At 54.3% G+C, this 26,654-nt stretch overlaps 1 protein-coding gene across 8 annotated transcripts in view; it reads left to right on the forward strand.

The window, feature by feature from the left end:
• Positions 1 to 26,654, forward strand: part of TPCN2 (two pore segment channel 2) — an 84,131-nt gene that overhangs the window by 35,329 nt on the left and 22,148 nt on the right. For 3 of the 8 annotated variants that reach the window (XM_030811408.1, XM_030811411.1, XM_030811409.1), the window contains one exon: positions 551 to 1,183. In XM_030811408.1, the coding sequence (XP_030667268.1) occupies positions 551 to 629 (79 nt within the window). In that variant the 3' untranslated portion in view covers positions 630 to 1,183. Of the gene's footprint in view, positions 1 to 550; positions 1,184 to 3,140; positions 3,537 to 26,654 lie in introns of those variants that run through there. The other 5 variants (XR_004029709.1, XR_004029711.1, XR_004029710.1 and 2 more) reach the window with 5 other exon arrangements.

The raw sequence follows: 26,654 nt of genomic DNA on the forward strand, positions 1-26,654 counted from the left end.
GTTATCTGGCTTTGGTCCTGTGCTCTAGGGGAGAAGCTCAGAGCCGGGATTGGCGGGGGGCTTCTTCCTGCCACTGACGTCACAGCCTTTGTCCTGCCCTCGTGCTCTTGGATCGGGCATATTTAAGGCACCATCCTTTAGGGTCCATTGGATGCTGTTGGATGTAAACAGGGGACCTGAGGAAACCGCACCCATCTCTTCTCCTGGCAGCTTTGAGATGGTTCCTCTACTAGTCTAGAAAAGTGACCACCCAGAGGCAGCTCTGCTGTGGGGCCTCTGTGCCTTCCATGAGGGGCTGCTGAGTTGCTGCAGCCAAGCCCTGCGGTCCTGCCAGCCAGTGGAAAGGCGTGTCCCCTGGGCTTTTAAGAATGCCGTGTAGACACTTCTAGTGGCCGCATCCATCCTGAGGCTCATCTGAGTCCCCGTGTCTCTGTGTCCCTGTGACACTCACTTTGCATGTGTTGCTAAGCTCTGCTCCCTTGTTCTTGTGAGCAGGCCAGGGTCTCCCTCCTTTAGAGGCCCCTGTGTGCATCTTTCCTCAATTCCACAGGGATATTCTGGAGGAGCCCAGGGAGGATGAGCTCACGGAGAGGCTGAGCCAGCACCCGCACCTGCGGCTATGTAGGTGATGTCCGGGCTGCCGTCCCAGCGGGGGCGGCAGGAGAGAGAGGCTGGCCTACATAGGTGCTCGTCATGGAAGAGGCAGCTATGCTGTGGCCAGCCGGGCAGGAAGAGACCTTTCCTCTGACGGACCACTAAGCTGGAGACAGGAACCAAGTCCTTTGCGTGCGGCCCAACAACCATCTACAGAACAGCTGCTGGTGCTTCAGGGAGGCGCCATGCCCTCCGCTTTCTTTTATAGCTGCTTCAGTGAGAAGAGAATTCCCTCGCCAACTCCACAGGGACCTTCCAGACAAAAAAGCAAGAAGCAGCAGCCTCCCCTGTCCCCTGCAGCTTCTGTGGTGCCTTTGCTGCCGGCGGCCCTTGGGGACCACAGGCCTGACCAGGGCCTGCACAGGTTAACCGTCAGACTTCCGGGGCATTCAGGTGGGGATGCTGGTGGTTTGACATGGAGAGAACCTTGACTGTGTTTTATTATTTCATGGCTTGTATGAGTGTGACTGGGTGTGTTTCTTTAGGGGTCTGATTGCCAGTTATTTTCATCAATAAGTCTTGCAAAGAATGGGATTATCGTTCTTCACTTCAGCACAGTTCTAGTCCTGCTTCTCTGGAGTAGGGTTGTTGAATAAGGTTGCTTGGGTTGTGCACTGCACAAGGGCACGTGGCTGTGAGGCGTATCCTGGCGGGGGGCTGTCTACCTGCAGTGAGGGGCACCTTTTCTGTTTTGCTCAAAGGCATATGTAAGCCAATGGTGGCCTTATTTCCTGTGTCCTCAAGGTGTGTGGCAGGGGGTCTGGGGTGGGGAGGTGGGGCAAATGAGCAGTGTGTGGAAAGCCTCGTTGTCACTTCATGCATGCCAGGTCCAGATCAGGGGCCAACCCACGCCCCCTTTCTGCTGAGGTTTGGGTGCCATCTAGTGGTGGGTTGGGATTTGGTTGACTCCTTTTTTTTTTTTTTTTTTGAGACGGAGTCTCGCTGTCACCCAGGCTGGAGTGCAGTGGCGCGATCTCGGCTCACTGCAAGCTCCGCCTCCTGGGTTCACGCCATTCTCCTGCCTCAGCCTCCTGAGTAGTTGGGACTACAGGTGCCCACCACCACGCCCGGCTAATTTTTGTATTTTTAGTAGAGACGGGGTTTCACCGTGTTAGCCAGGACGGTCTCGATCTCCTGACCTCGTGATCCACCCGCCTTGGCCTCCCAAAGTGCTGGGATTACAGGCGTGAGCCACCGCGCCCGGCCCTTTAGGCGAGGTAGACCTAGCAACTCCCAGAAACAACTCCGGGGCCACCACTCCCCGTCACACTCCACACCGAGCCTGGTGCCTGGTCTGTGCCCGAGCTCAGTGGGACCAGGAAGGGATGGTCCCTGCCAGGGTTGCCCCTGCACTGTGCATTCTCGCCTGGGAGGCACAAGTTCTTTCATCCTTCAGAGGTGCTGAGCCCACACCATAGCCGCTGTGGGATGGTGGGGGAGGGGGTGACCCGAACAACAATGCGGTTGGTATTGAGATTAGGGAGAGGAGCAAGTCCAAGGAGAAGGTCATGAGTTTCTTTTTACTCACGTCGAATAATGACAACAATAACAATATGGAAACCACCACAAACTTGGAGAAAAGTTGCAAGTACAGTAGAGAAGCTTCCTTCTGAATCACTTGAATGGTTGCCGTTCTGGCTCTGCACCCTCTGTGCTTTGGGACGGCGTCCAACCCGCATTCGCGTCAGGAGTGAGTCGCACGTGGCTTTGTGGTCATGGCGACTTAATCCGCCTGGACGGTGGCTCTGTCTCCCTGGGCTTAGACGACCTTGGCACTTCTGGAGATAAGCCCGTGGCTCCCAGGTTGTGTTCATGTGACGTTTCCTCGTGGTAGGTTCTGGGTCTGTGTTTTGTCTAGGAGCGTCACAGGATGGACACTGCTTCCTGACAGGGGCTGCCCAAATGCAGTTAGCCTGCTGCTGGTGTTCTCTCATGTTGCTTGGTGAAGGTGGCCCCGGTCAGCTTCTCCACTGCCCAGTAACGACCCCTTTGTAATGAATGAGTGGGGAGGTAGTGTGAAGCGATGCCAACATCCCATCCCTGTCAAACTGCCTTTACTTTTTCCTTCCTTCCTTGCTCCCACCTGTGTGGATCCTGGTCCCTTCTTGTATTCAGGGCTATGGTCTGTTACGATGTTTACTCTCAGGCTCAGGTCCCGCTTGTTTGGCCCGTGGGAGCCCCTTCTTCTGCCTTTTGTGTTTTTTTGTTATGTACCTACGGTTCTTTAGCTGTTTCTTGACTTTCTGGTGCAAAAAGATGTTCAAGCCTTATTTTATACCTGCCTGCCCCTTTCCTGTTCATTTACTGGAGTGAGCCACGGCTCTAAGGAGCCCTGTTGCTTTGAATGAAGAGTAGCATCAGGAACCAGGATGTGGGTGCGAGGGGTGCTCCTGGCTGTTGCGGATTTCTGCGCCCGGGAGCTCTTAGTGGACAGAGCTAGGTTATATGTGCATGTAGTTCCGTCTCTCTCTCTCATCTATTCACAGCTGGGAATGACACTAATACCTCCAATTTCAGCCCAGCACCACAGGGTACGTTCCAGTTTTCTCTCTTTCCATAGTTGTAAGGCCCTTTCTGGGAACGGTTCTCATTCTCCTTAATTGATTATTGGGTCAGTTTTCCTGCATGTCACCAGCCTCCCATCCCTGTCACCCACTCCCCACAGAGAGGCCCTGCTCATCCGACTGGGGCTTTGACTCCCACACTGTGTGCCCCTCTTTTGTGGACGCCCTGCTGCCAAAACCTTCAGCAAACAGCTTTCCAAATGGAAGTTGTCACTGTCAGGGCCTTTACAATCAGGAACAGCAAAATCTACATGCTGCTGAGGGTCCTGTCTCATTAAGATGCAATAAATATGCAAGTACATAAAAACAGCAATAGAAGAAACGTAATGCTTTATTCTCAAATATGATGCCTACATAGAAAAGCCAAAATTATTAAGAATAGTAAGAATTCAGCACAGTTGTTTGCTAACAACTGTGTCCCTGTGACACTCACTTTGCATGTGTTGCTAAGCTCTGCTCCCTTGTTCTTGTGAGCAGGCCAGGGTCTCCCTCCTTTAGAGGCCCCTGTGTGCATCTTTCCTCAATTCCACAGGGATATTCTGGAGGAGCCCAGGGAGGATGGGCTTTAAAAAGTTTTTACTTTATTACTTATTCATGTATTTATTTTAGGGTCTTGCTCTGTTACCCAGGCTGGAGTGCAGTGGTGTGATCATGGCTCACTGCAGCCTCCAACTCGTGGGCTCAAGCAGTCCTCCTACCTCGGCCTTCTGAGCAGCTGTAACTACAGGCACGTGCCACCAGGTCTGGCTAATGGTTTTATTTCTTGTAGAGATGGAGTATCTCTATGTTGCCCAGGCTATTCTTGAATTCCTAGGCTCAAGCGATCCTCCCACCTTGGCCTCCCAAAGTGCTGAGATTACATGTGTGAGTCACTGTACCTGGCCTGCCATGAGATTATATACTGAAATCATTTGCTTTTCTAGGTACTAGCAATAAGGTTATAAATTGTATTCAAGGATTCAGTTATATTCATTTTTTAAAAGATATTTAAATAAGATTAAAAATTCTTAACTTTTCTAAAAATAAATGGAAGGAAAGATATTCAAGGCCTGTATACAGAAAACTATAAAACTTCATGAAAGCCCCTGACTGTAGATACAAGTAAATAGAGACTATGGTAGTTTTCTGTTGCTGTGTAACAAGTCCCCACATACTTGGTAGCTTATCACAACCTCATTTCTTAGCTCCAAGCTGCAGGTCAGACATCCAGGCACGGCTTGGTAGGTCCTCTGCGCAGGGTGTCACACCGCAGAAATTGGGGTGTCAGTGGGCCGGGTTCCTTCTGGGAGCTCCGGGGAAGAGTCTGCTCCCATACTCACTTGGGTTGTTGGCCAGATGCAGTTGCTTGCAGGTGTTGGGCTGATGTCCGTTTCCTGCTGGCTGTCAGCCAGGGGCTGCTCTTAGGGACTAGAGGCCACCCACATTCCTTGCCATAGGGTCCCCTCCATCTTCAAAGTCAGCAACAAAGAAGCTGCCTCACATTGACTCCCACTCGCCCTTTGAATCTTTAGGAAAAGCCTGTGCCGTTTACAGTTTCACCTGGTTAGGTCAGACCCACCAGGACAACTGCCCATCCTTAAAGTCCTGTGTGCCACCTAACATAGCCCAAGTCCAGGAGTGACATATTCACAGGAGGAGATTGTGTAAGGGTGAGGATCACTGGGGTCATCTTGGAATTCTGGCCACCACAGTTTTTCTATCTTCATGGTCAAAAATAATTGATACTGTAAAAATGTCAGTCTTCTCCAATTTCATCCATACATTCATTATAATTCTAAACATAATGCCATTTTTTTCCCACAAAATTTGATAAGTTGATTGAAAAATTAACATGAAAGTACAAAAACAAGAAGAGCAAAAATCCTTTCTGTGGGAGAATCCAGTTGAGGGAATTGCTGCTCCGTTATTCCTGACTTACATTGCTGGGACAGCAGCCACAGCAGCATGGTCCTGGTGCAGGGGCGGATCGGCTAAGGGGAGAGAGCCCGGAAGCCCCACACACTGGCTCAAGGGGCGGATCGGCTAAGGGAAGAGAGCCCGGAAGCCCTGCACAAATGCGGAACTGCGACGGACGGCAGCAAACCCGCAGGGAAGGGGTGGTTATTTAATAAATGCTGCCAGAAATTCCAGCCCTGGTGGGAAAAGAATGAAATAAGTTCCCTGTTTCACACCTAACACAAAAGTACATACCGACTGGAGGTGGGCTTAAGTGTGAAAAGCAAGTTTTAGAACATTTAGAAGATGAACTCAATGTATTTAAATTAAGAACTTCTTTCTTTAAAAAAGGCCATAAAATAGGCAAGCCACACACTGGGAGAAGATTTTGGTAACTGATACAACTAAGAACTTATATCCAGACCACATAAAGAGTACCTACAAATTAGGAAGAAAAAGACAAAGCAGTAGAAAGTTGGGCTTTTCACAGAAAAGCAAACACCCAGGTTCCATAGCTATGCCAAAAGTTGCTCCATCTTACTAGTTATTAGGAATATGCAAAATGAAACTGAAACACAACATTTCACTCACTCCATGGTCAAAATGGAAGAGGTTGGACCATCTTAATTGTTTATTCTTAGAGACAAGCTAAGCTGAAACAACCTCTTTGGAAAATTGGTGTCATTTGTTGCAGTTGAATAGGACATACCTTGGTAATTCTCTGCTAGATAGACTCACAAGAGAAACCGCTGCCCGTGTGCACTGGAAGACAGTTGGCAGAGTGATCCTAAGAGCAGTATCAGTACTAGCAACACACCTGCCAGCCAAAACGTCCTCAACAGAATGACAGGTACACTGCAGCTTGGTGACAGTGGAGTATTACACGGCCGTGAACATGAATGAACTCCAGCTGCAAAGAGCTACCTGCAAGAATCTTAGAAACATAATGTTGGGTGAACAAGTTCCAGAAGTCTCCACACGGCACGGTATTATTCATGTAAAATTCAAAAGCAAGGTTAAACAACATACCATGCAGGCACACATACGTCAGTGCTGAGATTACATCAACACAAGACACCCAGAAGCCTATGGTCCAGTCAGTGCTGAGATTACATCAACACAAGACGCCCAGAAGCCTATGGTCCAGTCAGTGCTGAGATTACTTCAACACAAGACGCCCAGAAGCCTACGGTCCAGTCAGTGCTGAGGTTACTTCAACACAAGACGCCCAGAAGCCTGTGGTCCAGTCAGTGCTGAGGTTACTTCAACACAAGACGCCCAGAAGCCTACGGTCCAGTCAGTGCTGAGATTACTTCAACACAAGACGGTCCGAAGCTTATGGTCTAGTCAGTGCTGAGATTACTTCAACACAAGACGGCCCGAAGCTTATGGTCTGGTTAGTGCTGAGATTACTTCAACACAAGATGGCCAGAAGCCTATGGCCTGGGGAGTGGCCACCTCTTGGGGAAGTGGGGATGGGATGGGAAGGGACTGACTGCCATGAGCAAGTTCCGGGGGAAGTTCTTGTCCTGTCAGGGCTGGGCAGGGCTCATGGTCATGGTATTAACCTTAGGAACATGCACATGTTACAAGTGTTCTTTTGCATGTGCCAAATATTAAAAGGAGAGCGAGAGGAGAGGCATTGAAGACAGTGAGAGTGGACGGCTCCCGCAGGGAATCTGGCTGCAGAGGGGAGGCGGGGTCACGAGGATATGGTGGTGGTTTTCATGTGGGAGGATCCTGTGTGGACTGATGGGGAAGACCCAGGGTGCAGCCGGAAAAATGACAAAGCAGGAATGAGGAGGCCGGGCAGGGGTCAGCCACAGGGACGTTGCTGGGCAGTGGCAGGAGGTGCAGTGCCAGGAGAAGCAGTGGGGCAGAGGTGTGGCAGGGCTTGGCGGGGCTGGGCAGGGCTGGGCTGGCAGGTCCTCTGCCCCCAGGGCTCAAGCACAGGGCTGACCAGAGCAGCGGTTCTGCAGGCCCTACAGGCCTGGTGTCGCCAGTGGGAGCACTCAGTGGCCATCAGGGTCCTCTCCCAGATTCCTTCCCACGTGCTGTCCCCAGTGCAGGTGGCTGGATGGGGTCCAAGACCCATTCCCAATCTGTCACTGGGGCCTGGGAGCGGGGGTCTTAGTGAGCAGGCTGGGGCGTTTCATGTGGTCTCGGTCCCACTGGGCACAGCAGGGGGAACCTTCCCTACTGCCAGAACGGCTTGGATTGGGTTTCTTGCCTGAGATAATTAGTGGTTCTTAGGAAAAGGTTAGAACAGTTCTTGCTTAAAAACCACCAAATGGGACTGGGCACACTGCACTGCTCCTAAAAATCAAAGAGGAGGCGTGGAGCCCAGACAACGCTCCTCACATCAAAGTGGCCAGCAGACGGCCCAGGGCAGCGGGCACGGCCTCCTGCACGCCTCTCCCCAGCCCTCTAATCACGTTTCAGGGTGTGTGTGGGGTCAGCTATTCTTCTGAGTAATTCAATCAGAGCCTCACAGGGTGGTGGGACCCACACCTGTGGGGGGTCTGGGTAGGCCTGGGTGCCTCCCTGATTCTGACTGCAGTTGGCTAATCCACACCTGGGCCTGGGCCCCAGCAGCACCTGTCGCCAGGTGAGCCTGCCTGCCTGCCTCCCAGGCCCTGCAGGTTGTGGCCTTTTTAAGCACAGCTGATGGGCACACTGACTTGTGAGGTGGGTGGGGGCCGATAACACAAGTCCACAGTGAACATTCTAGAGTGGTTCTTATTTCCGAAGCTGAGACCTATGCAGTGCCGGGCAGGTGTCTGCCCCAGCGCCCCTCAGACGTGATCATGCGTCAGAACTCCCTGGGGAATGTTGACAGTGCAGATTCCCAGGCTCTGCCCCAGAGTTTCTGATGGAGATGGCCAGGCTTGAGGATGCACATGTGTGAAAAGCTCCAGGTGCTGCTGCTGGCAGGGGTCACACGTGGGGGTCGACTGGCCTAGGAATGCCAGCTTCCCTCCCTCCTTCCCTTTTCTTTCAGCAAATTGTAAGGAGCACCCAGAGCTGCTAGGAGCCAATTTGAAACCAGCAGTGCTTTGGGAGGAGCAGCTACAGAAAGGCCCCTTCTCTGGGTGGTTGGAATGAACCCAGCCTCTCTGGGTGGGGGGGTCAGGGAAAAGCGCTGGCTGCTCAGTGCTGCAGTGTCCCCGGCCACACTGGCGGACATGTGGCTTGGCTGGCAGGAGCCAGGCAGGACATTGGCCTGTCTGCCTTGGCTCTGGAGTGTGTGCAGGGTGCACAACTGGATGTGGAGAGCCTGGCTGGACCCTGCCACGCCTAGGGGCACAGCCATCAGCAAGAGCCCCTGGGCATGAAAAGAACAGAGATGGGGTCCCGGCCTCTGTGGGGTCTGGTAGTTCTCGGCTCATGCCTCCCATCCCCCAGCTCCATGCTCCTGGGCTTTTGAGTCCCTCCACTCACCCTGCGAGGTCTTGTGGTGTGGAAAACTCTGTAGATATTCATGCCATCGAATGCCAGAAAGAACAGAAGGTAGCTTACATCTAGTGCTGTAGCATGCAGTCATTGTTTATCTGAGGTTACTGTGAGCCAGGCACGGGGCGCTCACGTTCTCACCTGGACGTACCAGGGGGATGACAGCAGAGAAAAGGCTGGGACCAGGAGGAGGAGGAATAGGCTGGATATGAAGCCTGAAGACCCACTGTTACTCCAGACCAGCTTGGAGCTTCCTGAGGGCCTTTGGGAAAAGGGAAAAGGTTTCTACCTGAAGAAGCACGGGTCTTCTTGTTGGTGAGCCCTGCCCTTCCTGGCGGAGACATCCCTGGGTGGGCTAGGCCTGGAGAAGGCTACCACCCAGCGTTGGTGACCCCAGTACCATGTTGGGAAACATTGGGATGTGAGCCAGGACCCACAGAAGCCTCCATTTGGTTGTCCGCGTGTTTTGAAGGCTCATGGCGGGAGGCCCGGGGGTGAAGGGGGTGAAGGGTGTGAAGGCACCTTCTAGTGTTGGAGGCAGGGAACACATGCCCATTATCTGCATTTCATTTCCCTTAAAAGGAATCTCAGGAGAGGAATAATACTGATAATTGGTTGGTAATGACAGAAGTCATGTTGCTGGGGGCCTGCTGGCCTCTAGGTGCTTTCCAGAGCCCTTTTCCTGCTGGCCAGCCGATGGATGTGTTTAACCCTATAGAGTCACCCACTGTGGCCCTATTGACAGATGGGGAAACTGAGGCTCAAAGAAGGTGGATAGGCTGCCTGGCTGGTGAACGGTGCTGCTGCTGCTCCTCCCGGCCCCAGCCTTCTCTGCTTTCCACCCCCTGGTACCTCCAGGTGGAAACGTGAGCTCTGTGTGCCTGGCTTGTCCTAGCCCCGGATAAACACTCGTTGAACCAATGCTGCAGCGTCAGATGCAACTCCCAGGACGGCCCTTCACCCACCATGGCAGGGTGGCCAATCCCAGTGTCTCCGTGTGTCACTGTGGAAGGTGGCAGGTGACACTCGGCCTAGAGTCTGAGGCTTGGCCTGGGTCCTGCCTGCTACTGGCTGTGGTCTTGGACTTGAAATCGGCTTTTCCTGGCACCTGTCCTGTCTTTTGGAAAAGGAGGCCAGTGGGCTTGTTGGGAGAATGGCAGTGAGGAAGCCGAGCCAGCGACCCCGGCATGGGCTGTGAGTTTCAACCACCAGGTTCAACCCTTGGAGCTCCTTGCCTGTGGGGTCATTGTCCCCATCTTGCAGGTGAGGAGACTGAGGCACAAGGAGATTCAGGGACCCATGCAGACAGGTGGCAAGGTGGAGCGTGAGCCCAGGGCCCCTCTGCCTGCAGCCCCAAGCTGTGGCCATGGACTTCCCACGGGGCGGCTCCTGGGTTTCCAGGCCTGGGCTCAGCCATAGCGACTGCGGTCTGGGTGGACAACCAGCCTCTCTACACTCATGTCCTTAGCTCTCAATATTCAGGGTGGCGGTGGGCATATGACCCCTCTCCTTTCCCATGTCCTGATAATGACCTGATAAGTGCAGAGTGGAGTGGAGAGTGAGGGAGGGAGAAGCAGTGTGGGGTGCAGCAGGCAGAACTTCCAGTAGCAATGCTCCAGGTGAGGGACCCTTGAAGCTGTGGTTGCTGCCCGATTGCAGGACCCATCCCCGGTGCAGCCGGGCCCTCCCATTGCCAGGTGAGGGGCGCCAGGCATGTCGGGAAGGAGGGGGATGTGGGTCAGCTGTGGAACTCATGGGAACTCTGTTGGGACGGGAGTCGTGGGATCTGGCCACTTCCTTCCTCTCCTGGCACCTCTTCCTTCCAGATTTGCCGATCGAGGCACTGGCGGGAGAGATCAGAGGTGAGGAGCCTTTCTTTCCTGGGTCGATGGAGGTGGGCTCTGACATCGGGTGATGCGAGTGGCCTCCAGCTGAAACGGGCTCCCTGGGTGCCTGTCAGCTCCTCTGCTGGGCCCTTCATTGGCCCAGCACCTCAGGCACTGGGGACCCTGGTCCTCCGATGGGTCCTTAAGCCAGTCTTCAAACAGTTCATGCCAGGGTCCTCTGCCCCTCCCGCGTGGTCCCCACCTGGATCCTGGCAGCCTCAGGTATTCTTGGGCCCACTGGCTGGAGGCTAGAGGTGCCCTCCCTGGCCCACCCCCACATGGCCGGGCTGCTGTGGCATCAGGCACCATCTCCATGTGGGGGGCACCAGTCCACCCTCCAGGTGGCCCTGAGCCCTCTCACCAGGCTGGGTGTTAGCTGGAGTGGCCACACCCTTTGCACTAACCCCACTTTCTGGGTCCCTCTGAGTGTTCTCTCGTCTCCAGTGGATGAAGAGGCCTACAAGTCGGGAGCTGGTTTTTATTCATTTCCTTTGTAAATTCTTATGTCCAGAGGGCTCCTGCCTTGGGATTCACATCTCTGGTTTTCAGGTGGAAATGCCCATTTAAAATCCCGTTACAGGTGTGTTTGCAGAGAAACAATATTGCAGACATGTGAACCTGTCCTGTGGATGGTGGGTCAGTGGGCTATTTGCTCCTTTTATTGTCCTTTTTAGTATTTTATTATTTTTTGGGATGGAGTTTTGCTCTGTCACCCAGGCTGGAGTGCAGTGGCGTGATCTTGGCTCACTGCAACCTCCACCTCTTGGGTTCAAGCAATTCTCCTGCCTCAGCCTCCTGAGTAGCTGGAATTACAGGCACCCACCATCATGCCCGGCTAATTTTAGATTTTTGTAGAGATTGGGTTTCACCATGTTGGTCAGGCTGGGTCAGGCTCGAACTCCTGACCTCAAGTGATCCACCCACCTTGTCCTCCCACAGTGCTGGGATTACAGGCGTGAGCCACCATGCCCGGCCCCCTTTTAGTATTTTAAACCATTCCAGGATGAACTTTAAGAACTATGAGGAAAAATAAGATGTTTAAAGTCATGAACGAACACACACATCTTATCCTGATGGTGAAGCAAATAGTTACAAGCTACTTTAAAATACCAGGAAGTTCTGGATTGGCCAGAGGGTGGGAGTCAAGGTTTGTAGCCAGTTGGGTGCTGGGGCCTCTAGGCATGTGCTGAATCTGTGGCCCTTTCTTCGAATAATGTATTTATTTTATTTTATTAATTTATTTATTTTGAGATGGAGTTTCGCTCTTGTCACCCAGGCTAGAGTGCAATGGTGCGATCTTGGCTCACTGCAGCCTCTGCCTCCCGGGATCAAGCAATTCTCCTGCCTCAGCCTCCTGAGTAGCTGGGATTTCAGGTGTGCACCACCATGCCTGATTAATTTTTTTTGTATTTTTAGTAGAGATGGAGTTTCACTATGTTGGCCAGGCTGGTCTTGAACTCCTGGCCTCAAAGGATCTGGCTGTCTCAGCCTCCCAAAATGCCACGCCACTGTGCCCGGCCTCAAATAATGTCTTTAAATCAGCCCCAAATCCACGGAGCCACAAGGAAAATAATTACATCGAGCAGCAGTTAACAGAATATCCCAAACCTCAAGGTGTGACAGAGTGAGGCCTGTGCAGCTGCAGCGTAGCACTGAGCAGGAAGGACACGTGGAGATGCTGGCTGTGGTGGCCGCATGATTTGAAGGCACCTGTGACTTCTGCTTCTGATGGGGCGGAGGCCTCAGGAACATGACTGTGGTCTGTGGCATGCTCACATCGGAGGGAGTGCCAGGAAGTTCCCAGGCCCGGGACGGGCGAGCCTTCTGTTGGTCCATGCAGGGCTCCTGCCTGTCTTTTATGAGTGTAATGTCGGAGGTAGCTTAGCTCTGATTTTAAGCTCAGCTGTACCTCAGCTCCGGTGTAGTTTAGTGGCTTAGCCATGGCAGGGAGGGGATGGGGTCGGCCCAGCCCCCTCCCCAGGAGGCCTTTCCTGATCTCCACCATCAGAACAACCCCCTGTCAGCTCCTACCACCTGTCCCAACATCGACCTTGCCCTCCTGTCTCACAGCTGGCTGTGGGCCTGTGAGTGCTTCTGGATGGAACGTCCCAGACGCCGTCGGTCCCAATAAATGAGCCCATAGCGTGACACCGGATCCACCCAAAACTGAGGCTCTCCAGTACATATGGAAAGTGAGGTGGTGGGGGAGCTTTCCGGCATTGTTCCAGTGGTTCCCAAACGTTAGTGTCCGTCGGGGTTCCTGGAGGGCTTGTGGAACAGGCTGCCGGGGCCCCACACCAGGGTTCCAATTTGTCAGGCCTGGGAGGGACCTGGGAATTCCGCTCCTGACCAGCTCCCTGGTGGTGCTGATGCTGCTGGCGGGGGGTCACACAATGAGAACCACCTCCCAGCATTAGCATCACTGTAGTGGGCTGGGCGGGGATCCCCCAAAGTATGACCAGGTCCTAACCCCTGGCACCTCAAATGCGACCTTATTTGGGTAATAGGGTCTTTGCAGATGTAATTAGGTTAAATACCTTGAGGGGAGGCCATGCGGGATTTAGGGTCGCCCTGAATAGAATGACTGGTGCCTTATAAGAAGAGAGAATGCAGAGACCACAGAAAAGACCACGTGAAGACAAAGAGGGCAGAGACTGGAGTGATGCGGCCACAATCCAGGGAATGCTGGGAGCCCTCTGGGGCTGGAAAAGGCAGGAAGGACCCTCCTCTAGAGCCCCCGGTGGGAGCATGGCCCTGCCAGTGCCCTGACTTCTGACCCCCAGAACTGTGGGAGAAGAAACTTCTGCTGTTCTGAGCTCCGGGTCGGTGGTGACTTGTTGTGGCAGACAGAGGAGACCAGTGCAGCCCCCGAATTGTGCTCATTAGCAGCCACTTCCGGGTGCCGAGCTCCGCAAGACCTTACATCGCGACCTCCAGTCGCCAAGGCCACATGGGGCAAGTGCAATGATTTTATGCTTCTGTGCCCTGCTGTTTCTCCATGCAGTGGCCCAGGGGTGCTTCTGAAACACATCTAAGCCTGAGAGCTTGCAGCCTGGGGCTGTCCCCAGGGCCCCTCTCCCTCAGTTTTGTTTGGAGCAGTGGCCTCGAAAGCTGCCTGAGCCTGGGCGGGGGGTACCAGCTGGGCAGAGGGGTGCCCTGTGACCTCTCAGGGGGCTGTGGCATCTGGGAACAACCTGCCCTGGCCCCAGGGTGGGGGGTCCACGGGACAGGCGTGGCGGGGTGGTGCTGGTGCAAAGCCGCCCGCACAAATGGGGAGTGCTCCAGCTGCATGGGGCATCAGTCACCTTGGATATTGCTCCAGGAGCAGGCAGTCTGGGAGACGTTAGAGGGGACCTGCCGGCTGGTCCACTGGTTTGTCAATCACTGGCAGGGCAGAGAATGATGAACTGGGCTTGGAGGGGGCACAGTCTTGGATATGAGCCCAGCTCTGTGGGCATGGGCACTGTGGCCCCTACTCTCCACTGGCCTCAGGTTCCTGGTGTGTGAGATGGGGTGGAAGTGAGGGGAAGGGGCTCCTGGCAGGGCTGTGAGCCTCCTTCCTCTGGGTCCCACATAGGTGCTGGGTGCCAATGCCCACTTTTTCTCAGGGGTGACATCATTACCTTTTGAAGAAGCCCCAGATGGTGTTGAATAGCGATCGCCACCCCCAGTGTGCACCAGGGAAGGAGCACCTGCATTGTAGACCTAGCAGACGAGGGCAGGCATGACAGCCCATGCCAGCTGGGCCTGGGGCCGGAGGCTTGTAGCCCACAAGATACCCTCAGAGCATAATTTGCATACAGGTGAGGGCCTGCGACAGAGGCCCTGCATGTCCAGAGGCAGGGCCAGGTAGAGCAGGTAGGCTAGACACACCTGGAGATGCTGCCCTGGGCACACGCAGTTCCTGCGTAGGCCAGCGGAGGGCAGCAGAGCCTAGCGGCAGGCGACCCGGTGCCCAAGCCCTGGTACCCTGCTTGCCCCGCTCAGCACCAGGCCCGGGAGGGCAGGGGGAGTCCCCTCCTGGCAGGAACTCCTCCTCCTCCTGGCAGCCTTCCTGGGCCTGTGCTGGGAACCTTACAACCCTTGCCTGAGGGACCCTAGGGGAATCTGCGTGGTGGCGGTGACAACCAACACTTGTTAGATTCTAGCCAGGAGGGAGGCAGCTTGCTCTTAGTGGGGAGAGGGTGTGATGAGGTGGGCTGAGGGCTCCCACCACCAGGCCAGCCGGCCATCTGGAGTGCAGGGCACTGATGGGGCCCTCTCTGGCTGTGGGGTTCCCGCTGGGTGGGGCTGGAGCAGCCCCTGGGTCTGTCCACCTGCCAGCCACTGTGGGGATGCTCAGACTCCCTTCTCCCCAGGTGGGGCACGTCAGTCCCCCCAGGCATGTGAGGTGCTCAAAAGACCCTGCGCTTCTGTGGGTATGCGACTCATTCCACTTCATTTCCCCAGAAATCCGGGTCTCCAGGAGGCTCTTGCAGTCACCCCTTGCCGGTGCGTGCGCTTAGGGAAAGGCTACTTTCAGGCTTCACTGGGGCAAAGGAAAGAGGCTCTGCGCCTGGGGATGCAGTGGGCCACTGGTGAGGGGGGTCACGCTTTGCAGACAAGGCCAAAGTCCCAGAAGGGGAAATAGGTTGGGAGCTGTCAGAGGCCGAGTTGGACAGCTCCCCCTTTCCCCCCGCACTGCAAATCCCCTTCTCCTGGAAGTGGACAGGGCAGGGAGGACTGAGAGGGGAAACTGAGGCCCAGACATCCCAGGCAATTGCTGATGTCACCCCAATGTCTGTTCCTTGGGTGCAGCAGCGGCTTGGGCCCCGGGTGCCCTGCCTGTCCATCAGCTCTGCCCACGCCCCCTCCCTGATTTTTCTCCTTGGCATAGCCCACCCAGCCTCTGGCACAGCCCTGGAAAAATGGTCAAGGAAAACTCTGGGTGCTGGGCCAGCATCAGAGCAGAGCCTGGGGGACCCTGGACCTCCGTCGGTGGCCGCAGCGGGAACACTGTGGAAGTGTGCTGTGCATACTCATGCATTCTCACTTCTGACTTACAGAGGAGGGAGCTGGGGCTCAGAACATCCTGGAACACGCCTACCCCTGAGCACACCTGGGCTGGCTGCCTCCAGAAACCAGGGTGGTGTTGGCCACTCTGATGGGCAAAAGAGATTGCATTTGTTTTGGGGACTGTCTGAGGTTAGAAGTCACCCAGTGAAGACAGGAGAACATGGGTGGGGGATATTGTCTCAGTCTGAGTGCCCGAAGGTGACGATATTAGCTCAGCCGTGGGGACAGGCGGTGCATAGCCTGTGCTCTGGCCAGGAGGAAGGGGTGCATCAGGGGCTCTGGCTGGAGGCAAGGAGACCTCTCAGTAGAGCTGGGAAGGGGGAGTGGGGGCCCTGCTCCCATGAGTGGTGGCAGGTGGGCAATGATGGCCATGGCTGGGCTGGAGGGAAACTGCTGACCCACGTCACTCGAGTGGGACATGGGACCAGCCCAGGCAGAAGGGCCTGAGACCCCAGGGCCCTCATCAAATGTTCACTGGCTCCTTGGGGTATGATGAAGGGTTCGCAGGCCCAGCAGTGTGCCCCCTCTGGGAGGCAATCTTGCCCGGCTCATCCACCTCTGGCATTTGTTTCAGTTGCCAAGAATGTGTTTGGGGGCGCCAGGGCCGATGGTCCCGCTTTCCACCTGGCAAGTAGTCCTGCCACATAACTGAAAGGCAGCGACTCCATGTGGCCACAGGGCAGGCAGGATGGCGAGCTCTGCTCCAACCTGCATGGGGGCAGCGGCCCCGGGAGGCGGACTCCGGGCTGGACAGGAGACACGGGGGAAAAGTGAATCTGGTAGAGGTTACAGAGGGGCCACCCACTTGGCTGGTGCAAGCAGGAACACTCTCCACAGAGGCCACCCTTCTAGGCTCTGGGGACCCGTGCACTGGGGTGGAGAGTTCTGGCATTTATTATCATTTGTTCCAGAACAAAATTTACTCCCATCCTCAGTTGGCCAGTAATGTGGTAGGAACAGGTGGGAGCTGACCCCCAGATGCAGGGTGCTGGGTGCTGTGCTGGTTTTCTGGGGCTGTTGTGCAAAGTACCGCAGCCTGAGTGGCTTTAGACAATGGAAATGTGCTGTCTTGCAATTCTGGAGGGCAGAAGTCCCAGGTGCAGGTGCCGGCAGGACCGTGCGCCCTCTGAAGGCCCTAGGGAAGCGTCCCTCCTTGCTGCTCCTGGCTTCTTGTGGCTCTGGTGTTCCTTGGCTTGTGGCTGCATCATTCCAGTCTCTGTCTCCCCCTTCATGTGTCTTCTCCCCTGTGTGTCTCTGTCCACATTTCTCTCTACTTATAAGGACACTGATTATATATTGGATTCAGGGCCTTCCCTGCTCCAGTATAACCTCAACTTACTACATCTGCAGGAACCCTATTCCAAATAAAGTCACATCTGAGATTCCAAGTGGATGTGAATTTCAGGGGCACATGATTCTACCTTTCCAGGCATTTTCTCTCTCACAAGCATTCACGAGCGGGCAGTTTTTTTATTTTTACGGTGAGGTACGGACCCAGCGTTCCTTTGAATGGCCGCATGCTAGGCATTGGGAGGGGTGAAGGCCAGAGAGTGGGATGCAGTTATCAGGAATGAAGGGATGGGGGCCGGGGAGGCTTTATGCCATTTTCAGCTGTTTGGTGTTTGGGCAAATTATTGGACCCGTCTAAGCTTTAGTTTCTACATCTGTAAAATGGGCCCGTTATTTCTCTGCGCTGCACTGGCATCAGTTGCTGATTCTCTGTAGCGAATGGAGGCGACAGAGTCGGTTCGTACGGGGCCGGGAATGGTGGCCTCAGAAATGTTCCGGGGCAGCCCCAGCCCCGCCTCCACCCGATGGCCACACAGACTCCTTGTGCCTTGGGTGCCTCATCTGCAGAACGGAATAACCACGGTCCCTGCCCTGTTGGCTTAAGGCGAGGACAGGTGGGAGATGGGCCCACAGCCCTCCTGGGGCCAGCCTTCGATGCAGATCAGCCTCCGTGCAGGTCGGCTCTGGGGCTCAGGCATCTGGAGATGGTCGGGGAGGCTCTTGCAGATCTTTCTTCTTTTCCCCAAGACCCTGGCTCCACCGTGGGCATTATTGGCGGGTGGTGGGGAGTGTGTGCCGGCGAGATGAACCTGGTAGTGATGACAGTTGCCAGCCACATCTCCAAGGTGGACTTGGTCCCAGCCTGGCAGCACAGGTGAAGCTGGGAGTGGTGTGTGCAGGGCTCTCTGCGTAAGCGACATCCCAGAGCCTTTCTCTTGGACACTGACTGATGGGACATCGGGCCACACAGCGTCCACGCGCAAGCACTTGCCACCAAGTGTGTCTGCAGCGAGAAGATGCCAGGGGCTTGTGTGACAGCGGAGCTGCCAGCCCCCACCTGCCGGGTCGAAAGCACCTGTCTCTGCCCAGAAGGGAGGGTCCCGTGGTGGGTGAATGAAGGTTGGGTTGGTTTCACGGACCCCCCTCGTGCCCACTCTGCCCGTCGCTCTGTCTAGACTGAGGCCACGTCAGCTGGCAGGGCCTGTGAGCCCTCTGGCCTTACATTTCCTTGGTCTGGGCCTCTCTCTGTCACATGGCGAATGATCCCTGAACAGTGCCACGTCCTTGGGGAGCTTTGGTTTGAAGGGGCCCCGCCATGGGTCTTTTGTAACGTGAGCCATTGCCCCATGGGTTGGAGTTTCCATGGATTGGTGGGGCACACCGCACCTGTGGTCAGCCCCCACCCCCATCTTTGAGTCTGGGTAAGACAACTCTGGCCTTGCCCGGCCCCGGGTGCCCCCACAGCTCATTCACCTGGCACGGAGAGGCAGTGAGCAACCAAGAAAGGCACTTTTGATCTGGGGACAGCTGGCACGTTTGCCAAGAGCCCCCAGACATCCCTGCCTGGCTCGAGCCCAAGACAGCTTCTCAAAGGGCAGTTCCTTCGAGAGAGACTGTTGGGAAACACCTTTGAAAAATGGCTTTGTGCAGCCGGCCTGGAGGGCTGTGGACCGAGCCCCAGGGCTCCTCCTTGGCCACCAGCCTGGGTCCCAGGACGCAGGGCCATATGGCAGGTTTAGAAATTAAGCCAGGCCCTGACATTCCTGTGTGCAGCTCCGGAGTCCCCCCCGACCCCGCCCCACGCCTGCAGCCCACTCCCTACCTCTGCCAGCCTGGGGCTCAGCGCCTGCCCTGCGCTTGGGGTGGGGTGAGGGGCTGGGCTTCCACACTAGCCGACTGGGAAGCCTCTCCAAGTGGTGAAACCCAAGGGAAAGCCGTGGAATCTTTCCCCGCCGCCACCCGCTTTGGTTTAGTGATGCTCCGCTGGGCCACGTATCTGCTCTCAGAGTTCGGAAGGGACTTAATCTATTTTTGTCCTGTTCAGCCAGGATGATTATCTTTAATAAGGCCATCTTGAACGTTTCCTTGTCAGCTCGTTTTAAGGAAATGTTTGCGCATTAAGCATTTTCCCACAGCGGTAAGACAATGTGCTGTCCCTTGCCAAAGATCACATTTGCCATCCTCGGCGTTCCTGCCTCTGGACGGTGAGCCTGGAGGCTGGCCAGCCCAGCGCTGCCAGGGGCCATCCATTGATCACTATCAGGATGTGATTGATTAATATCTCATGGAGGAGGAGGCCTGTGCTTGGCTGGCCCGGAGCTCCCTGCTGCTGAGGGGCTCTGTGGGCAGGGTCCCTGACCACTGGCAGTGGGGAGGGGCAGCAGCGAGGTGGTGCATGGGCTCCGGCAGGTGGCCTGAATGATAGGCTGAGCTTGGCCGTAGCCGTGTGAACCGGCCGCCCGGCCCTGCTCCCAGCTCTTTGAAGCACTTCCAGTTTGCCCAGCTGGGTACGTCCAGTGCAGCCCTTTACATTTCCAGTTTGTCCAGATCCACGAAACAAAACCAAACTGTCCAGGTCTCCTGAGGCCTGCTCGCCCTGGCTCCCAGACCCGGCTGCCCAGTGAGGCGCTGTGGGAAGGTGCCTCTGGGTGATTCTCTGAGCCTGTGGGCAGGGGACGGAGGGAGCTTGTCCCAGCCTCCTGTCCTTGGTGAACTGCTCCAGTGGGGACAGGCCTCCCTCCACCATCTTCCCACTCAGGGCTACACAGAGGCCAGGCTCCCAGGGCCCAGCCCTTACCTGCTGAGTGACCAGGGCAGGGGACAGCATCTGTATCTGGCTGTGTGGGGGCCCAGCCACAGAAAGGCAGGTGGGACAGCAAATGGCAGCATTTGGGGTTTTCAGAGGCCACAGCTTCTGGGGAGAAGAGGATCCCCAAGCGTGAATGGTTGCAACAGGATGTGGGGAGGGAAGAGGAAGAACTGGTCCAGACAGAGAAGGAGTAAGGAGGGCCCAGGGCAGTGGGCAATGCTGTGTCTGCTCCATATCCAAGAGGTGGTGCTGGGGCTGATGCCTGCGGAGAGGTGGGCAGCCCAGGGACTGCCTGGCCTGCTTGACAAGCTAATGGCCGGTTGGGTAGGGCCATCCAGTGAGGGTATTTTATAAATTGGAAAGTCCCTGATTTTTTGGGAGTTGGAGAACTTTAAAGTGGGAAGGGCCTGTGGAGAACTTAGCATCAGGCCCCCTGGTGTTGGGGAGGCTGAAACCTGGCATGGCAAGAGTGGCCCAGCCCGCACTGCTGGGAGAGGACCAGTGGCTGCCGCACTAAGAGCTTACCTGGGGCAGGTCCCTGGGTCTCTCACGGTGCAAACCCCATGGCCTGGAACGCAGTATTCATGCCAGAAACACCGAGAAAGGCTCTGCCATCCAGGGACTATGCTGTGAGGGTTTGCTGAGCACCAGGATTTGCTGAGCAGTGGGGTTTGCTAAGCACCAGGGTTTACTGAGCAGCAGGATTTTCTGAGCAGTGGGGTTTGCTAAGCACCTGGGTTTGCTAAGCACCAGGGTTTGCTGAACACCAGGATTTGCTGAACACTGGGGTTTGCTAAGCACCTGGGTTGGCTGAACACTGGGATTTGTTGAGCACTGGGATTTGCTAAGCACTGGGGTTTGCTGAGCACCAGGGTTTGCTGACTACCATACTGCCTGGGATGCCACAGTGAATGCAGTCACAGCCCCACCTGAATGTTGCTTCAGACAATTCAGCCTCCTCTTATCCCAGCTCTGTGAGATGGGGCCCCCACACCTCAGGGTTGTCCAGAGTATCACACCTCAGGATTGTCCAGAGTATCACACCTGGTCACACCCTCCTCCCCATCTTGGGAGAAGCCTCTGTGACACACCTGCTCATGCCCATGTCCTGGGCTCAGTGTTGATGCTCCCACCCCACCCCATCGCAGGCATCAACAAAGTCCATTTGAACCTCCAAGCACATTTTTGGTCTGCCTCTCCTCATTCCCTCTCCCCTGCCCCAGCCCCACCATCCAACACACCTGGAGGACTATAGCAGTTCCTGATGGTCCACCTGTTTCTCCACTGCTGCCTTCTCTGCTCTGTCTTTGCACCCGCAGCAGCTATCGGATCATGTCCCTCCCCGTTGTGAAACTCAGCCATGGCCATCCACAGCCCTCCACCCTGGCCCCCAGCCCTGCGTGCACGAGCCCCTGCCCACTGTGAGCCTGCCACCCCTGCCATGTCACTGGCCAGCACCACACCTCCCAGCCTCAGGGCCTTTGTCTAGGATGTTTGGATTGGGCTGAATGATGACCCCCTTAAGATATGTCCAAATCCTAACTTAGAACCTGTGGGTGTGACCTTTTTGGAAAGAAGGGTCTTTGCAGGTGAAATTAAGGTAAGAGGTGAGATCATCCTGGATTATCTGTGTGGGCTCAAAATCCAATGCCAGGTGTCTCATGAGAGAAGAGGTGAAGACACAGAGAGGAGGAGGAGGATGCACGAAGACAGAGGCAGAGACTAGAGTGATGCAGCCACAGCCAAGGAACACCTGGAGCCCCCAGGAGCTGGAAGGGTCAGGAAAGACCCTCCTCTAGCACTTTTAGAGGGAGGGTGGCCTTGCTGACACCTGGGTCTTGGGTTTCTGGTCCCCAGAACTGAGAAAATAAGTCTCTGTTGTTCTGAGCCACCCAGTTTGGGATGGTTTGTTACAGCAGCTGCAGGAGACTTGTACACATTTGTTCTGCCAACACGCTTTTCTCATTCTCACATGCCTTTCAGGTCTCAGACCCACTCCCTGGGGGAGGAGCTCCTTGGTGCCCATCCAAGCACCTGCCCCTGCCCCTTTGGGAGCCCCACCACAGTCTATGATCATGCATTTATTGATCACTTATTAACTTATTTATTGGCTAATTACACATTTGTTGATTATTGAAAATGTGAACTATGTCTGGTTTACCTTTGAATCCCAGCATCTGTGAAGAGCCAGCTCCTGCTATTATTATTGTTAATCAGTATTAGTATTAGTATTAAATGAATGAACAGATATCTCCTCATTCATTCATTTGTCCACTCAATTACCATTTATTGAATGCTGCTGGGTGCCAGGGGCTGGGGATATGGCTGTGAACAAGACAGACCCAAGTGCCTGCCTTGGTGGGCTCTTCTAGTCAGAGTGGCCAGGAGAAGCAGACAAAGTGTCCGGTGCATCAGGCAGTGGTGAGCTCCAGTGGAGATTTAGGCCGGGTCAGGGCAGGCCTGGCTGATGAGGGAACACACACCCAAGGAAAGGGAGGCAGGGATCCCAGTGGAGACCTCGGGACAGAGCAGCATGTACCAAGGCCCTGAGGTGGGGCATGCTCGGCTCCTCGAGGTTCCCTGAAGGGGCCTTGTGTGGAGCAGAGGAGCTCCTGGGGGTTTGAGTGGAGGAAGGATGAGATCAAATGTACTCTGTTAAGGCTCCTCCTGAGTCCTGATGGCTGGGATGTCCGTGGCCTTTGAACTGTGCAGTGGAGAAGTGAGGATCTGCAGGGGTGGCTCCAGGCATTTTTGAGTCTGCAAGGGAGACAACTGATCACTTTAATCAGGCACTGCAAACTCTTTAGATCAAGACCTGGGAGATGTGGCCATTTTCTTGCTCACTCTGAGGTGGGAGATAGCTGAGGTGTTGACCAAGATCAAGACAGGTTTGCCAGGCTCTGCCTTTAGGCATCTCCCACCTCGGCTGCCTTGAAGAACACTTGCTCCCTTCAGAGTTGCAAATCAATCAATTGATAAATCAATCAATACATCAATCCTCGTGCATCTGGCACACATTATCAAATTTAATCCTTCCCACTTTCCCTCGTGAGGCCCTTTATACAGATGAGGAAACCGAGGCTCAGAGAGGAAAGTCTGTGGCTTCAGGGTCATCAGCTAGGAAGTGGCCGACTCTGGCGTGGACCTCAGGCCTGTGTGAGGCTGAGGTCAGTGTGTCCTAGCATGGAAGAGAGAGAAGTTGGAAGATGCAGTGCCCCAGCATCTACTTGGAGGAAGAGGTTCGGATCCTTGGGAGAGAGGGCTTCTGGAAGTGCAGGTGTTCTAGGAGAGAACTGTGTGAGCAATGCACAGTGCTGGAAAACATGGGGCCAAGAGGTTGGCCTGGTGGGGTTCTCTGTCTCTGAGGCTACGACTGGGGGACACAGCCAGTGGGGTCCCTGACTGAGACCTTTGTAGAGTTCTAGGGAGAGAAAGGCAGGAAATATAAATTATTCTACCAAGACAGTTGTCTTTCTGGGGTATGACCAGTTTTCTTCACCATCCATCCATCCATCCATCCATCCATCCATCCATCCATCCATCCAAACATCCATCCAAACATCCATCCATCCATCCATCCATCCATCCATCCATCCATCCATCCATCCAAACATCTATCTACTCATCCAAACATCCATCCATCCATCTAAACATCCATCTATTCATCCATTCATTCATTCATCCAAACATCCATCCATCCATCCATCCAAGCATTTATCCATCCATCCAAACATCTGTCCTCCATCCAAACATCCATCTGTTCATCTATCCATCCATCCATCCATCCATCCATCCATCCATCCATCCATTCATCAATCCATCCAAACATCCATCCATCCATTCATCCATCCATCCATCCATCCATCCATCCATCCATCCATCCATCTATTCATCCATCCATCCAAACATCCATCTGTCTATTCATCCAAACATCCATCTATCCAAACATCCATCCATCCATCTATCCATCCATCCATCCATCCATCCATCCATCCATCCATCCATCCAAACATCCATCCATCTATCCATCCAAACATCCATCTGTCCATCTAAACGTTCATTCAAACATCCATCCATCCATCCATCCATCAATCCATCCATCTAAATATCCATCCATTCGTCCATCCATTCATCTAAACATCCATCCATCCATCCATCCATCCATCCATCCATCCATCCATCCAAACATCCATCTGTCCATCCAAACATCCATCTGTCCATTGAAACATTCATCCAAACATCCATCCATCCATCCATCCATCCATCCATCCATCCATCCATCTAAACATTTATCCATCCATCCAAACATCCATCCATCCATCCAAACACCCACTAATCATCCATCCATTCATCCATCCATTCATTCATCCATTCTTCCATCCATCCATCCATCCATCCATCCATCCATCCATCCATCCAAACATCCATCCGTCCATCTGTCCATCTGTCCGTCCGTCCATCCATCCATCCATCGAAACATCCATCCATCCATCCATCCATCCATCCATCCATCCATCCATCCATCCAAACATCCATCCATCAATTCATCCATCCATCCATCCATCCATCCATCCATCCATCCATCCATCCATCCAAGCATTTATCCATCCATCCAAACATCCATCCATCCATCCAAACATCCATCTCTCCATCCATCCATCCATCCATCCATCCATCCATCCATCCATCCAAACATCCATCCATCCAAACATCCATCCATCCATCCATCCATCCATCCATCCGTCCGTCCGTCCGTCCGTCCGTCCGTCCGTCCATCCATCCCATCCATCCATCCGTCCGTCCGTCCAAACATCCATCCATCCATCCATCCAAACATTCCAAACTCCCTACTTCCCTCTTTGTAGTCTATGGAAAGCATTCTTTTTGGTACTGGGGATACAGGATGGATCCTAGTTCCTGCTCTCAGGAGGCTGCGAAGCTCTGAAGGAATGATTACGCAAATAATTCTACTAGAATTGTGAGGACTACCAGGAAGGAAGGTACAACACTCATTAAGAGTGTATAACCAGGCCCCCCTCACCTGATGCTCAGAGTGGGCTTCTCTGGCAAGTGAGCTGAGATGAATTGGATGAGCCAGAGTGACCTGGTCGGGAGCAGAGAAGTGCAGTCCCAGTGGGAGGAACAGAATGTGCAAAAGTCTGAAGAAGGAAGGGCTTGTTGATGTGGGAAGACTGGTGTCTGTAGGGGTGGGTGGGGAACATGAAGAGGCTGTGGAGGAGGCGGGGTCTCAGGCACTGGGTCAGGGGGGCCATACTCTGATGACGCTGACAGACTCAGGGTCAGGTGATTACTCTGGGGTGTGAACTCAATGTGGCCTCCTTCCAATTCTGTTTTGCAGTCTCTGCTTTCTCAGAAGGTTGCTCCGAAAGGGGACCACAAGGTCAAGATGGGCACAGGGAGGCTTTGGATGCCGAAGCAGTTTTATTTTGGCAAGTCAGCCGAAGGAGCACGTGTGCCTAAAATTAGGCAAGAGTGTGAGCTGCACACAAGTTCACACGCTCAAAACTCCTGTGGGCAGGGCCTACGCAGCTCTCCTCTGTCTGTTAATGGTACAATCTGTTCAGACCTTTGGAACATTCCTCAGCTTTTATTTAATGTAGGAAGAATCATTTCTGGAATTAGCATATAAATTGGCAGAAGTCAGCAGCTCTAGCAGAAGTCACTCTCTGTGTCAGGACAGGAGAGCGAAGGCCTGTGCATGGATGGGAGGTCCACTTCCCTGGCACCCTCCTTTCCCCTTCAAGGGGCAAATACATGCTCCATTTAAAACACTCCAGCCTTCTTCCCAAAATGTGCAACTTGGGAAAGAATCTGTGTCCCTTCGGCGCTGGCTGCAAGGGGAAAGGGGTCGTGGCCAGGGACGGGGTGCTGAGGAGAGCATGGGAAGCCTTTCTGACCAAATGGCTTGCTTGGGGAAAATTTTCCCACAGGAGTGGCCCCATGGCCTGCCTCCCAGCACAAGGTTATTGAAAGGGGACACAGAGAAATGTTCACTACCCTAAGCTGTCTTGTCTGGTCTGGTCGGGGGCAGATATTTTACACATTTTATAGGCCTATTAGTTTTAGGTCTTTTGGATAGGGGTGACCCGTTGATCATTAACTGTTTGCTACGTGTGGCATTCTGAATTCTGGCCCCAGATAGCTCAGCCCAGCGTGCTGATTCCACCTGGCCATTGGGCCATGGGTGGGCGGGCCGCCGCCTTCCCCAGCGGGTGGGGTGAATTCCCCTGATGCCAGGGCTTGGGCCCGCGTGGAGGCCTTCCTGGCTCCCTCGGGCTCTGGCGTGAACACTTCATTATCCTTTCTGGGAGTTCAATCCCCTTGTGAACCCTCCACCATGGTGTCTTCACAAGACTGTGGGCGTCTGCCCTAAAAAGGCACAAATGATTTGATTCTGACATTCCTACTTTGGTGTGTTTCTCCCAGAATAAAATAGCAATCAGGCCGGGCGTAGTGGCTCATGCCTGTAATCCCAGCACTTTGGGAGCCTGAGGTGGGTGGATCACGAGGTCTGGAGATTGAGACCATCCTGGCTAATATGGTGAAACCCCATCTCTACTAAAAATGCAAAAAATTAGCCAGGTGTGATGGGCGCCTGTAGTCCCAGCTACTCAGGAGGCTGAGGCAGAAGAATCGCTTGAACTCGGGAGGCGGAGGTTGCAGTGAGCCAAGATCGCGCCACTGCACTGCAGCCTGGGCAACAGAGCGAGACTCCTTCCCACCCTCCCAGCAAAAACAGCAATAAAACAGGGGCTCTGTCTACGTCCTGGACAACCATGGGGTCTGGATGTCCTCTTCTCTGCCTTTCGGCCTCCAGGCCTGGCCAGGACACTGTCCTGTCCTCATTGTAAGACTTGGATTTTTGACGTTCTCTACCTACAAAAGGTTCCTGCCGAAGTGCAGCTTTTGGTCGGGTTGGGAGTCCTCAGGCGGCTTCTTGGACAGGAGGGTTGGGCAGGTCGGTGGGGTGGGAGTTGGGGGTGGCCA

Source organism: Nomascus leucogenys, chromosome 4 (genome assembly GCF_006542625.1).
Source record: "Nomascus leucogenys isolate Asia chromosome 4, Asia_NLE_v1, whole genome shotgun sequence".
NCBI lineage: Eukaryota > Metazoa > Chordata > Mammalia > Primates > Hylobatidae > Nomascus > Nomascus leucogenys.